The following is an 11,978-nucleotide window of genomic DNA, read 5'->3' as shown; positions in this document are numbered from 1 at the left end:
TTTAAGCTTTTAATAGCGGTACAACTCTAATTCTAACTCCTTATAACGTAGTAGACCGAGCGTCCTAGATCAAAGGGATCTAGGTAGTATATTAGCCCACTAAACTATTCACACTCAATGCTAACATTATCGATATTAGGTAGTGTCAACATTATAGATATTTAGAGTTATCTTATTTTTTTATGTGATAATTATTAGTTTAATTTTAATATTTTTTTTAAGTAAGTTATTATATTTATATTATTTTATTAATATTATATTTTAATATTAATATTATTATTTTAATATTATTACTATTATTTTTATTAATATTTTAATGTTAAAAATATATAATTATTTTTATTCTTTTAAAAGGCATAATAATATTACAATTTTAAGTGTAGAAATTACAATAATTTAATCGAATCGAAATCAAAATTGGAACCGAAAACAGGACCAAAATTAAAACTGAACCAAAACTAGAAATACTTAGAACCGAATCAAAATCTAAATCAAAATTTAATTCCTCTTTTGATCCCAAAAAAATGAAAAAACCAAATTTCGATTCCGATTCTTATAAAGAGCCAAACCAGAATCAGAACTGCACAACCCTATACATTCATACCAACTCAGCCAACCTTAATCCATTCGTGTGCATATAAAATATCGAACACCTCCAAGTTTTAAACCAACAACAGTAGTAATTATATTCAAAATCATAAGATTTCATATTCGATTCGAGTCTTCGTAAGAGCTAAATTAATGAAAAAATCCCATATAAACTAATTAGCCCAAAGCCTCACCATGGAAAAATCTTACTAATTAAATCCCATTTATTGCAAACTCAACACACAATTACACCTATTTCATATTATATGTAGATGCTATCATGTTATGAGATTCACAATAATCAAATCTACGCAATAATTTCCCACTGGCTCAAATATAATTTAGGAGAAAAACTAACAAATGTATTTACTAAAACTGGCTTCAATTATTTGATTCCAGCTTTCTCTTTTAGCATAGAAATGAAGCTCTCTCTTTCCTCAGGCGACATTCCATCTGTTGAACAATCTCCAACACCCCATTCTGCCCCGCGAATGCAGTACTTATCTAGCAGTTCTTGACGATTCCTGCAAATTTCATCATGTTAATTAGCATTTCCTAATATGTGATTTAAGAGATATGTTCGCTTAATTTACACAAATTTCATTTCCTGATAAATTTATCTCATTTTTCCTCTCCCTGACATAGAACCAACCAAGATTATATTGCAGGGTAACACTTTGCTTCTGCTTTAAACTAGAAGATAATATCACTTGCCAATATATTCAAAATTAGACACATTTGAAAGTACTAGGTCTGTGCACCATATAACCAAAATAATTATATGAGAAAAAAAACTTTTAAAGTACTTTTCTTTGTTCTTCTTGGATCGTTCTAGTAGCTCCTTAAGTATGGGAGATGATTTGAATCTTGCATCATTTTCTGCGTACTTCTTCTGGTTTTCTTCTGCAACAGAATACATGACAGTTAAAAGAGTTAAAAAGGGGTGAAAAACAATCTAATTTCATATATAAAGCGGGAATTGAACAGGGAAATTGCAGAATCAAACCATTGAACCGGTTAAGAAAATCAATTTGAGGAATCTGGGGACCAGGGATTGATTCCAGGCCAGAAAATCCAGACATAAGTCCTGCTTTAGCTGCAAAACACAGAAAAGGGACTCAATCAACTATTGCAAGCATATGAAGACGAGTGAACCAGAAACAGGTAATAACATAGAGAGATATTTCGATTAATTCACCTTGACCTGCAGAGAGAAGCAGAGCAGCAGCTAGAGGAAGAGACTTGTGAAGGATCACTTGAGAGGAAGGTAAAGAAGAAACCCAAGAAACATTATTGGGTTTGTGATTGGATACAATTTGGAGTTTGTTTTGAGGGATAATGTTGGGAGTTTCAGGCGATGAAATCTGAGAGGGAAATTGGAAGAAGAGAGCCTTCATTCTCTCTGGCCTCTGCTTTGAGGGAGTGATAAGAAAAATAGATAGCAGCAAAGGGTACATATCAACCAACCAAAACAAGCCTTCGTGTCATTCAATCACTGGCTTCACGATTTGGAACAGAACAGGCGCGCGAGGAATCGAGCTCCAATGTGCGAGAATACGTGTCTTTGTTATTTTTTTTGGCACAAAGCATATTTTCCTACTGATTTTTAACTAAGCATCTAATTAGATGGGCGAGGGAAGAGTAATTAATACGAAGATAAGAAATGATAAGAAAAAAAAAAGGATGAAGAGTTATGATAAAAAAAATTTTATATTCAAAAAGAAGCGAATTAATGAAAAGATAAGGAAATGTAATATATATTTTTTTATATTTAGAAAAGAGGTGAAAGAAGAATAAATAATTATTAGAAGTATAAAAATATTTTTTTATTAGATAATTTATTAAATGATAAATTTATTATGATAAATTTTAAATTTATAAATAATAATAGTTCACTATAAATAAATTATAAAATTAATAAATCAAAATAATAATGTACAAATCTAACAAAAGTTGAATAAAAAATAAATTATTTAAAAAAAATAATAATTGAAGCATAATAATTAAAGCAGACTATTAAAAGAATGAATAAAAAAATAATAATTGAAGTATAATAATTATATCAAATTATTTAAAAATAAATAATTGAAAGTGAAGAAACTATATATGGCCATTTGAGAAATAAAACATTTATTTGTAGTGGTACGCTAAATTTATTTTTAATAGGTATAATTAGATTTTTAATAAAAAATTAAGGATACAATAGAAAAATAAAAAATAAAGTAATTTTCAGCTCTCGCCTCTCCTTGCTTATACTCCAATTTGAGGAGTAAGAAAAATTTTGATTTGAGGAGTAAGAAAAATTTGGATTTGAGGAGTAAGAGAGAATAAGTCTTACCTTTACTTACCCTTATCCTTTACTGACTCAGCTCTTCTCAAATAAGGGTATAATAGTTACTTACTCCTCTTTACCCTTATTTATCATCCCTTCTCCCTACCCAAATCGAGCGCAAGTATTTAGGAAAGTCTTCCCAACAGTCAACACAAACAAACACCTAATTTCATGGTGACAGAAACACAAACAACCATTAACTTACGAAAACAAGACATGCATAAAAGAGACATTGAAGAGCATGACCACGCACTATTAATTAAGAGAAGAGGAACATACATATCATGGATGTGAACCTTCACATTCTTTTGCACTACTGTTGCTCCACTTGTCAATGACTTCCCTTTGTTCAGCTCTCAATTTCAACTCTTTCACTTCCCTTCATTTCTTTAATTCTCTCCCCCATTTCTTCTCCTTTCACTAACGTCTCTGCATTCCATTCCCATGTTTTCGGCCACAGGCGCAACCCTTTCCTCTCTATAACCGTTGCATTCACTCTCTGATCCCCTTTCGGTGGCCATACTAGTAGGCGCACGCCGTGCCATGCAGCCTCAATCACTGAGTTCCACCCGCAAAGGCTGAAAAGCCCACCCCCTGCTGGGTTACCAACAATCTCCGCTTTCGCCCATATCATTTGGACAAAGCCACAGTTATTATTATTATTATTATTATTATTATTATATTTAAAAAAGTTAATTAATTAATTTCTATAATTTAAACCCTTTAAATGGTAAGATTTTTGTCCATATTTTATTAATTTTATTGTTAGTGCTGTGAAAAAAGTTATTGCCTTCTCAACTGCATGAATGTTAACGTCATATGTCAAATCAATATAAAATTTTGAGAAGTGAATGTAAAATTCAAAAATCGTATATAAAATTTTATTTATTTCAAATTTAAAAACTTTTTAAATTAAAAAAATTAATTTTTTATACTAAATATAATTTTATTTACTGATATATTTTTATTTTGTAAAAAATAATTTATTTATAAAAATATTTTTCACAAAATTATGTTCTACACTGAAAATATTTTATTATTTAATTATAATAGTGAATTTATGGCATATAAATATGTTATGTGTATAAAATTATTTTTATATTTTAATAAAATTATTAAAATTTAAAAAATATTTTCTTTTTAAAAAAAATAATTTGTCTTAAAAACGATTTTATTTTTTTAATTAAAAAAAATATTTTCTTTTTAACTTATTTTACTGAATACTTCATACATATGAAAAATGGTTACTACGAGAATATTTTCTCCACAAAGCCTAAGTTAATAAGCTATTTTTATGCTGTGAACATATATTGTTAGTTATAACATTTTTTTTAGTGTATATATATATACATTCATTATCTAAATATACCTAGAAGTATTTAGTTGAGAATTTTTTAATCGATTATAAATAAAAGAAAAAAAAATTAAAATCTTTTAATTCACCCTTAGTGAAATGATGACAGACACATACTTTATCAGGAGCCTTTTCATGCAAAATAAATTATAAATGATGACAGATTGAGATTTGCAAAATGATAAATACGAGTAAAATGAGCTGCAGTATTGATTTCCTCTCAATAATTTTCTGTGAGGAAAGACAACATCGCCTTTCCTTGCAATACACTGCAGATGTGCAGTGTAGATTTTGGATAGCAAAGACGTGCTTATAATTTTAACCGAAAAAAAAAAAAAAGAAAATAAATACTAACGCACAACTTAAAACCGTTGTATGAGGTAATATAAACGAAGGAACTGCGCTTGGTAGAGTTTTCTACTGTGAATGCAGCAAACTTTCTTAGCCTTAAATCTTTGCTTTAAGGAAAGTCTTCTTTTAAGTCATTTTATCAAATACATTGACAGTATAATTATAACAGACTGTTATTCTCTTTTCCTTCAAAACAAAATCTACACAATTAGAAAAGGATATTTGTTCTCACATTGAACTGAGCCTTTCCACTATCAAAATCAAAATCTATATAAAGATCAAGCCACTTAACTCAAATCAACCGGTGAGACATTTGTAAGAAATTGAAATTAATTTTGCCTGAGACATTTTGATATAATCTCTGATAAATAAAAGAGTGATTCTTCTTTCCATGAACTCTTGGATTAGATGAAGTGAAAAAAAAAAAAAAGAAACAAGAAAGAGATCCTGAAAGAAATTATAGCTTAAATATGAAAAAGAAGCATGTTAGATTTATAAGATTTTTGGAATGAAACGATAAATAGAAGTGAAAGAAATAGAGAAATTGAAGGCATAGTGTTGGAAGGGAAGTGAGGGAACTAAAGAATAAAATGAAATAGATGAAACCCTTTTTTTGCAGTTTTTCGTTTTAGCGATTTTAGTTTTAAAATAAGTTTTGAGTAAACAAAGATAAATGTAATCACAGTGAACCGAACACGTCTTCATTTTTTTTTTCTAACTACAAAAAACAGAAAACGCCAAAGTTACTGAACATGGCCTAAAGGAACAGCCAAGTAAAAAACACAAGGACAATTAAACCAGCAACAGGAAAATCATTGCTGCACATTACCAACAACTGCATTGCAACTCTCCTCTATCACACACAACAAGCAGATAAAATACATCAAAATGCAACTGCCAAAACCTCATTGATAACCCAGCTACTTACCTAAATTCCCCATCTAACTTTGTAAAACTAGTTCATAACTCATCCTTCAAGCATGGCCTTGGCAGCATCAATCAGCATTGGCCTGAAATCATCAGATGCTCGACCAAGCACAGTGTACCCTTCCTTGTCTTCCACATCCACGTCTGCTCCATGTCTTATAAGAAGTAGAGCAACCTATCAACCAAACACAAGTCAATATGGTTTAGTGAATCACTATTTTCATAGCAAGGAAAAGCTGCACACTCTTTATCATATATAGTTTATTGGCCTGTTCAAGATATGCAAACGATTTACTAATGTTGCTAGCAAAATCTCCTCTTACAAGTCAGTTGGCCGAGTCAAGTTACTCTCAGCCTTTACCATAATTTTTCCCCTTCTTTCTGTTATTTTCCTTTGGGAAGGGGCATGAAATTCAGACCCAAGAACTGGACTTAAAATCCTCCCAGAGTGTAAGATGCATACCTCAAACAAAACGGTATATATATATATATATATATATATATATATATATATATATATATATTTCCCATATCCCATCCTTTTTTATAACAATCTATACTAATTATAAAGGTATGTATGGGAGGGGAAACTTAAACTTTGAAACAATAGAAAAGAAAATTTAATTATTACATGGACAAAAGGCTCTTTAATGTTTTATTTTACCAAAATGAGCTTAGACCTAATTAAATCTTATTTGCCTATAATTCCTAAACTGATTGATCCAAATAAAATCATGTTCAGTCTGGTTGTCCCACATTTGTTGTAATCAAGTGCGCCTGATGTTGATCTCAACCTCGATTTCCCTTTTCTCAATCATATTAATCAAATTATTATAGATGAAAATTTCTGCAACTACCTCTTCTTTTGAGGCTAGAATGATCTAAGCCCAACAGGATTTTTTTGATAATTGCAGAGGTTATTTCTTTAAAAAAAAAGGCATTGAGTATGATATTATTTACAAATACAAAGTTTGAAATTCACTAAAATCTAATGAGAAACAAATCAGTAATACAATGAAGATGTAGCAGAGACAAAATATACCTGACAAGCCTAATCTAAATTATGAAAGCCAAAAAGATACATACAAATTACAAAAAAATCAAAGGTATAATTCACTCAAGGGCCATAAGAGGTTGCCCAACTAGAAACAAGCAACTCTTTACCAATTAATTTTTAGCAAACTTACGTCTTTGTTATGGTAATCGACTGCATTCATAAGTGGAGTTTGACCAGCTTTATCAATAGCATCAACCTCAGCTCCTTCCTCGATTAAAAGTTCACACAAATCTGACTTCCCTGTACTAGCTGCTCGGTGCAGTGCGGTACAACCAACCTGAACATGAGTTTCATAAGGAACAGCATGATTCTGATATCTGAGCTTATTTATCAGCACTACATCCCACACATCAATGCAGTTTAGGTTGAAATCCTTTTTGTTTTTTATTTTGAGGAAAGGGATGAAATCAAGGTTACTAATATAAGATAAAGAACAGTTGTGTGAAGCTACAAGCCTTGTCCTTCAGATTAATCTTAGCACCATGTGATATCAGAATTTCAGCAATTTTCAACCATCCCTTGCTGGCAGCATAGTGAAGAGCAGTTCGACCACCATCATTTTTCAAATTAACATCAGCTCCTACGATAACATTTCATGATTAGTTTAAATGCCCAAATCAGAGACGGTGAATCTTATCTTGTATTCCCCCAAAAATTTTCAACAACAATAAAGTGACAAAATGAATAGACACTAGTTGTACAAAGCATTTACAACCCAAATGCAAGGAAACACATAATCTTGCCAATCAAATCAGAGTGTAATATTTACAATAGTTTCTATAATTTAAATTATAGATGAGAAATGCTTAAATAATGGAACAATCAGAAATGGCTTATCTTCTGCGGGAAAATCGACCAAAATAATTATTTATACAGAAAATCCAGATTAACAGGTTTAATTGTCGCCATTTACAAGTCATAAAGCTTTAATCACCTATACAACATCATCCAATGGCTAAACAATGGGAAATTCCTCACCTCTACTTAACAGAATCTCCACAATTTCCAGATTCCCAATACTGGCAGCAGAGTGCAGTGGTGCCCAACCTTCCTCATCCTTGTTGTTTACCACACTTTTTGATTCATCCACACTGGATAGTATTTGCACCACCTAATTCCATTAAAACAAGCACATCCAAACTCAAATTCACGAACACCAAATTTTATATAAGAAAGGGTATAATATTTGCCCAAACAAATATAGAGGATATCTTAACAATCAAATTCGGGTTAAGCAAGTGCTAAATGGTAAATACCTCAGGGTGACCTGAAGAGGCAGCGACATGGAGGAGGGAGCGGCCGTCATCGTTTAGGAGAGAGAGAGCTTTAGAAAGATGTTCCGATGAAAGGGCTTTGAATGTCGAAGAATCGCCGGCCTCTGCTGCCTTGAAGAGGTCTTTGTCTTCGATCTGGTGATCTGGTTGCTCCAGGGGATCGATCTCCATGGCAATTTTTGAGGGTCACACACTGACGTATGGGGTAGGAGGGGTTTTAAAGCATGCTTGGAAGTACTTGGAGGTAAGGACACGTGAGATTTTGTGGAGAGTTAAAGTTTTTAAACGTTTTAATTTTTTTTTAATTTTTTTAATCAATCTTTTATATACATTCTTTTATAAATGTTAGCCAATTTGTGGTTTATAGTTTATACATCCTAGAGTCTCTCTATTTGTAGAGATAATTTTTCCCACTTTTTTTATGTTTTACTTGGGGTTTAACCTTGCTGCTTTGTCCGTCCTCCTCTACTCTTTTGAATATGGAAAGGCTTCTTTTTCCTGGGTTTCCTCCTTACCTCTGGTGTTGGATTGTGGATTTTTTTGGCTTTCTTTGCAGTTGAATTGTTAATGTAAAGGGTTATTAAGCTACTATTTATTGTACTTTTCTATTCTTTGTTTTTGTTTGTGTGTGCAAGTACTATGGAAGCATTTAGGCATCAATGTGAATCTCTTTTTTCTTTTGCAATATTTTAAATTTTTAAATAATTATTTTATATGAAAATTATGATATTTTATTATATTAAATATTATAAAAATTTATTTAAATTTTTTTAATTTTTAAAATCGAATTTGATTTTCTTAAAATAATAAACCTCATCTATTTTTAAAAAATTATTTAAAGATTACGTGACAAATTTAAAAATATATTTAGACTATACAAATTTTTTTGAGTTTTTTATAATTTTTTCGAAATTTTCGAGTCTTGTTTTGTGTTTCAGAGCAGAGTAAAAATTTAATTTTAGGTATCTTGAATTGAATCGACAGAATTTAATCAGATCAAATCAGACCTATTGAATCGAATCGACCCATCTTTTTCTTTCCTTCTTCCTCCCGTGCGCACTCGACCCCTCTCCCTTCTCTCTTTATTTTCTCTCTCCTCCCCACCGCCGGCCACCACTTCCACCTTCTCCCTAGCTCGCTTGCACACCATTAGGGAGTCTCCCTGCCGCCGGCTACTACCCCAAATGCTGGAAAATCCAGCTTGAAACTCCCTTAGGCGCAGTGCGTGACCCATCACCTTTCCAGCCAAAATCTGGCCGATTCAGCCACCAATTGGATCAGGTCCAGTCCCAATCACCTTCTACACTTTGAAAGCTTTCAAAAAACACCAAGAACGTGAATTTTCATTGAGCAGTTTGTCCGATTTAAGTCCGAAAAATTTTAGCCCATTTCAACTTTTGTGATAATTTTCTCCCAAATCGGGAATCCCACGGAGATTCTGAGAGTACTTGTGTGCTCCACTAGGCGAGAGCTTCGCGGTAATATAAATTTCAAAATTTTCTGATACCGAAAATTGATGAATTCTCCAGATTTTGTAATGTTTTTTCGAGCCTTAAATGAGCTTATTTAATTTCATAAAAATTATATTCTAACTCCTAATAATGTGCACTTTGCATAAGTACCTTCGTTTTGTAGAAATTTCACTAGCATCCAGATCTACATTTCTGGGCTGGATAAACAAGCTGCCAGAGCTGCTTCAGAAACGAGTCAAAATTACAGTTCTCGCCACCATTTTCAGACGCTCTAGATGAGTTTCAAGCATCAGAATCAACGTAAGTAAACCTGAACTCTAAATTTCCTTATTTATATAGTATTGAGTTTAGAATAAAAATTTATAAAATATTCATGGACAATTAGAAAATTATAATTCTTTTTGCAATAACCTTATAGCATTGTTAAAGATCGCGAGGCAAAATTTTAGAATTTTTAGAGCTAGTTTGAATATTTTTGGCAGAATGCCGATTTTAGGGGCTATAACTGAATTTTCTAATTTTGTGAGTTTTGCCTAGTTTGGAGGGCCCAGGAGGAGCCATATGATATTGATGAGATGTAGATATGAGACTTGGGATTTTAAAAGTATGATTTGAATCACTTTGCAGGTTGAGTAGGTCCTACGTATAAGGAAAACTCTGTCAGATTTCCTGCATAAATTAGGGTGTCTTTTGACTCTCTAAGTTTTTATTTTGTATTAAAGCTAACAAATTTATTAATATAATTGTTTATGTGAGCAAGGACAGCCATTTTCCTCTACTTAGTCGCAATAGTAGTCTTCGGTGTAAAGTGAGTAGATATTGATTTTATTTATAATTTCAATATTATTATACATACAAGGCATGCTCATGCATTCACTTATAATTATATATATATAGCTATCATAAGCACGCTTTGTGTTGCATTATCGTTATTTGATGAAACTAATGTGGGTGTCGCCTTAGGGTAATTTGGAGCTATATGCTTATGTCAGCGTGTGTGAGGTATGGTATTGGATATGGGTAGGATTGGCATATTGACTTGAGCTAGTCTCGCTTAGGGCCCAGTCCTTTTTGTGATAAGTTAAGGTGAGTACAGCTTCGAGTTGATCTCACTGGCTCTTGTATTTGGATTATTAAGAGAAAGTCCGGCTCGAGTTGATCTCACTGGCAGAGGTTGGAATTAAGAGAGCTTTGTAAGGGATCAACTCCCATATATATATTTGATTGATGTGACACACGGGTGTGTGAGTGATTCAAATTATTCTTTGTGCGAATATTATTTGAACTTGGTTGAATACGTTGATATATGCTGTATTTCATCCTTAAGGATGTATTAGCTCTAAATAGTTATAGAAATTGTATTTAAAATCAATATCTTACTTTATGAGTCGAACGCTCACTCTTGTTCACCTTATTTTTTCAGGCTATAGGAGGGTTTCATTTTTAGAATAACCTGCTTCCTTTCTCGCAGGTTTAATAACACCTGTTCCTTGTACTTCATTTCCTTGATTTAAAATTTAAAACTCTGCATGTGTTAGAAATATTATATTAGGCGTGGAACTGTAAAAGATTATTTATTTTGAAATTGTAAACCTATATTTATACATGTGTGGTTGAATGGGATGGATATATATCTTGGATGAGGGAGCTAAGCTCCCATTTGATATATTTATTATGTTGATGATTGTGAGAGTGAGCAGAGCTCCCTAAATTTATATATTTCGTGATCACAGGTCGGATGAACTAAAACTCTCTGTTGGATAGTACAATTTATAGCCAGACTCTGTCTGGTTGATTTCTTGAAAATTGGCTCTAGATATGGGATTTATGGTTGGGCTAAAATCAGTTAGGCTTACTACTGGCTTTAGGGGCCTTATGCTGACCTAAGTCCTAGTGTTAGTCAGGCCCATAATTTGGGTCATGACAAAGTTGATATCAGAGCTTAGGCTCCAGATTCATGGAAAGTACATGTCTAAGGCTTAAGAAGAGTCTAGTTAGGGGTTCACATACAGAGTATAGGATCCTGTTTTGTCTTCTTTTGAAATTTCTTGTTTCTAGATTTTGCATTTTTTCTTGGATAGTGTAAAAGTGCTTAAGTCTAGTGTCTCATTTTTCGTGGAGTACATGGTGATCAGGTGACGTGAACTTGAGCTAGCAGACATATTGAGGTCTGCCATGGGGATGCGTACTCTAAGAAGTAATGTGTTTTTGTCAATATGGGACTAGGTGGCATACTTATCTAGCACAAGGCATGAGTACATAAAGGTGAGTTATAGTAGTATAGCTGCCCTAGATAGGGGTGAGATATCACTGTTGGCAGTCATTAGTGGATAACCCAGTCAGAGTAATTTTAGGGTATCAGTGGGTTTCAGAGAGATAAGAGATTAGGGAACCTAGTCTGTTGGAATATACCGTAGTAACTATGCAATGTTCTCAATGTTTGTGCTGTAAGTTGCAGATTGCAGTACTGAAATGGGATTATTGTATAGAGCTGAATGCTTCCCCGTGGTACACCAGGATGAAGGTGGTTGCAGACAGCCTCTGTTTTGGTACAATTATGCTAGAACAGAGTTCTATTTTTGCAGAAGAGTTTGGAACTCCTACACCTACGGAGTGAGACCAC

General features: G+C 32.6%; 2 protein-coding genes across 2 annotated transcripts; both read right to left on the bottom strand.

Moving 5' to 3' along the window:
• Positions 1–794: 794 nt before the first annotated feature.
• LOC110646172 (uncharacterized) lies at positions 795–2,114 on the bottom strand. Its single transcript, XM_021799529.2, has 4 exons — positions 1,787–2,114; positions 1,595–1,684; positions 1,395–1,491; positions 795–1,112 (listed from the first exon to the last, which is right to left on the bottom strand). The coding sequence occupies exons 1-4, from the start codon at positions 2,043–2,045 to the stop codon at positions 974–976; spliced, it is 585 nt and encodes a 194-aa protein (XP_021655221.2). The 5' UTR covers positions 2,046–2,114; the 3' UTR covers positions 795–973.
• Positions 2,115–5,301: 3,187 nt separating this feature from the next.
• LOC131174139 (uncharacterized) lies at positions 5,302–8,109 on the bottom strand. Its single transcript, XM_058137240.1, has 5 exons — positions 7,866–8,109; positions 7,588–7,720; positions 7,065–7,189; positions 6,740–6,886; positions 5,302–5,727 (listed from the first exon to the last, which is right to left on the bottom strand). Exons 1-5 carry the CDS (start codon positions 8,052–8,054, stop codon positions 5,593–5,595), a joined length of 729 nt encoding a protein of 242 aa, XP_057993223.1. The 5' UTR covers positions 8,055–8,109; the 3' UTR covers positions 5,302–5,592.
• Between the last annotated feature and the right edge of the window lie 3,869 nt (positions 8,110–11,978).

This window comes from Hevea brasiliensis, chromosome 2 (assembly GCF_030052815.1).
Source record: "Hevea brasiliensis isolate MT/VB/25A 57/8 chromosome 2, ASM3005281v1, whole genome shotgun sequence".
NCBI classification, from domain to species: Eukaryota; Viridiplantae; Streptophyta; class Magnoliopsida; order Malpighiales; family Euphorbiaceae; genus Hevea; species Hevea brasiliensis.
Note: the sequence above shows the minus strand (reverse complement) of the source record. Positions and strands in the feature narration are given on the sequence as shown.

Excerpts from the sequence above, each read along its gene's own strand:
- LOC110646172 (XM_021799529.2), bottom strand. The coding sequence starts at position 2,045 with ATGTACCCTTTGCTGCTATCTATTTTTCTTATCACTCCCTCAAAGCAG. Across the intron at positions 1,685-1,786 it reads GCTTCTCTCTGCAGGTCAAG|CTAAAGCAGGACTTATGTCT; the intron begins GTGAATTAATCG and ends TGTGTTTTGCAG. Across the intron at positions 1,492-1,594 it reads TTTTCTTAACCGGTTCAATG|AAGAAAACCAGAAGAAGTAC; the intron begins GTTTGATTCTGC and ends ATTCTGTTGCAG.
- LOC131174139 (XM_058137240.1), bottom strand. The coding sequence starts at position 8,054 with ATGGAGATCGATCCCCTGGAGCAACCAGATCACCAGATCGAAGACAAA. Across the intron at positions 7,190-7,587 it reads GGAGATTCTGTTAAGTAGAG|GAGCTGATGTTAATTTGAAA; the intron begins GTGAGGAATTTC and ends ATGTTATCGTAG. Across the intron at positions 6,887-7,064 it reads AGATTAATCTGAAGGACAAG|GTTGGTTGTACCGCACTGCA; the intron begins GCTTGTAGCTTC and ends ACTCATGTTCAG.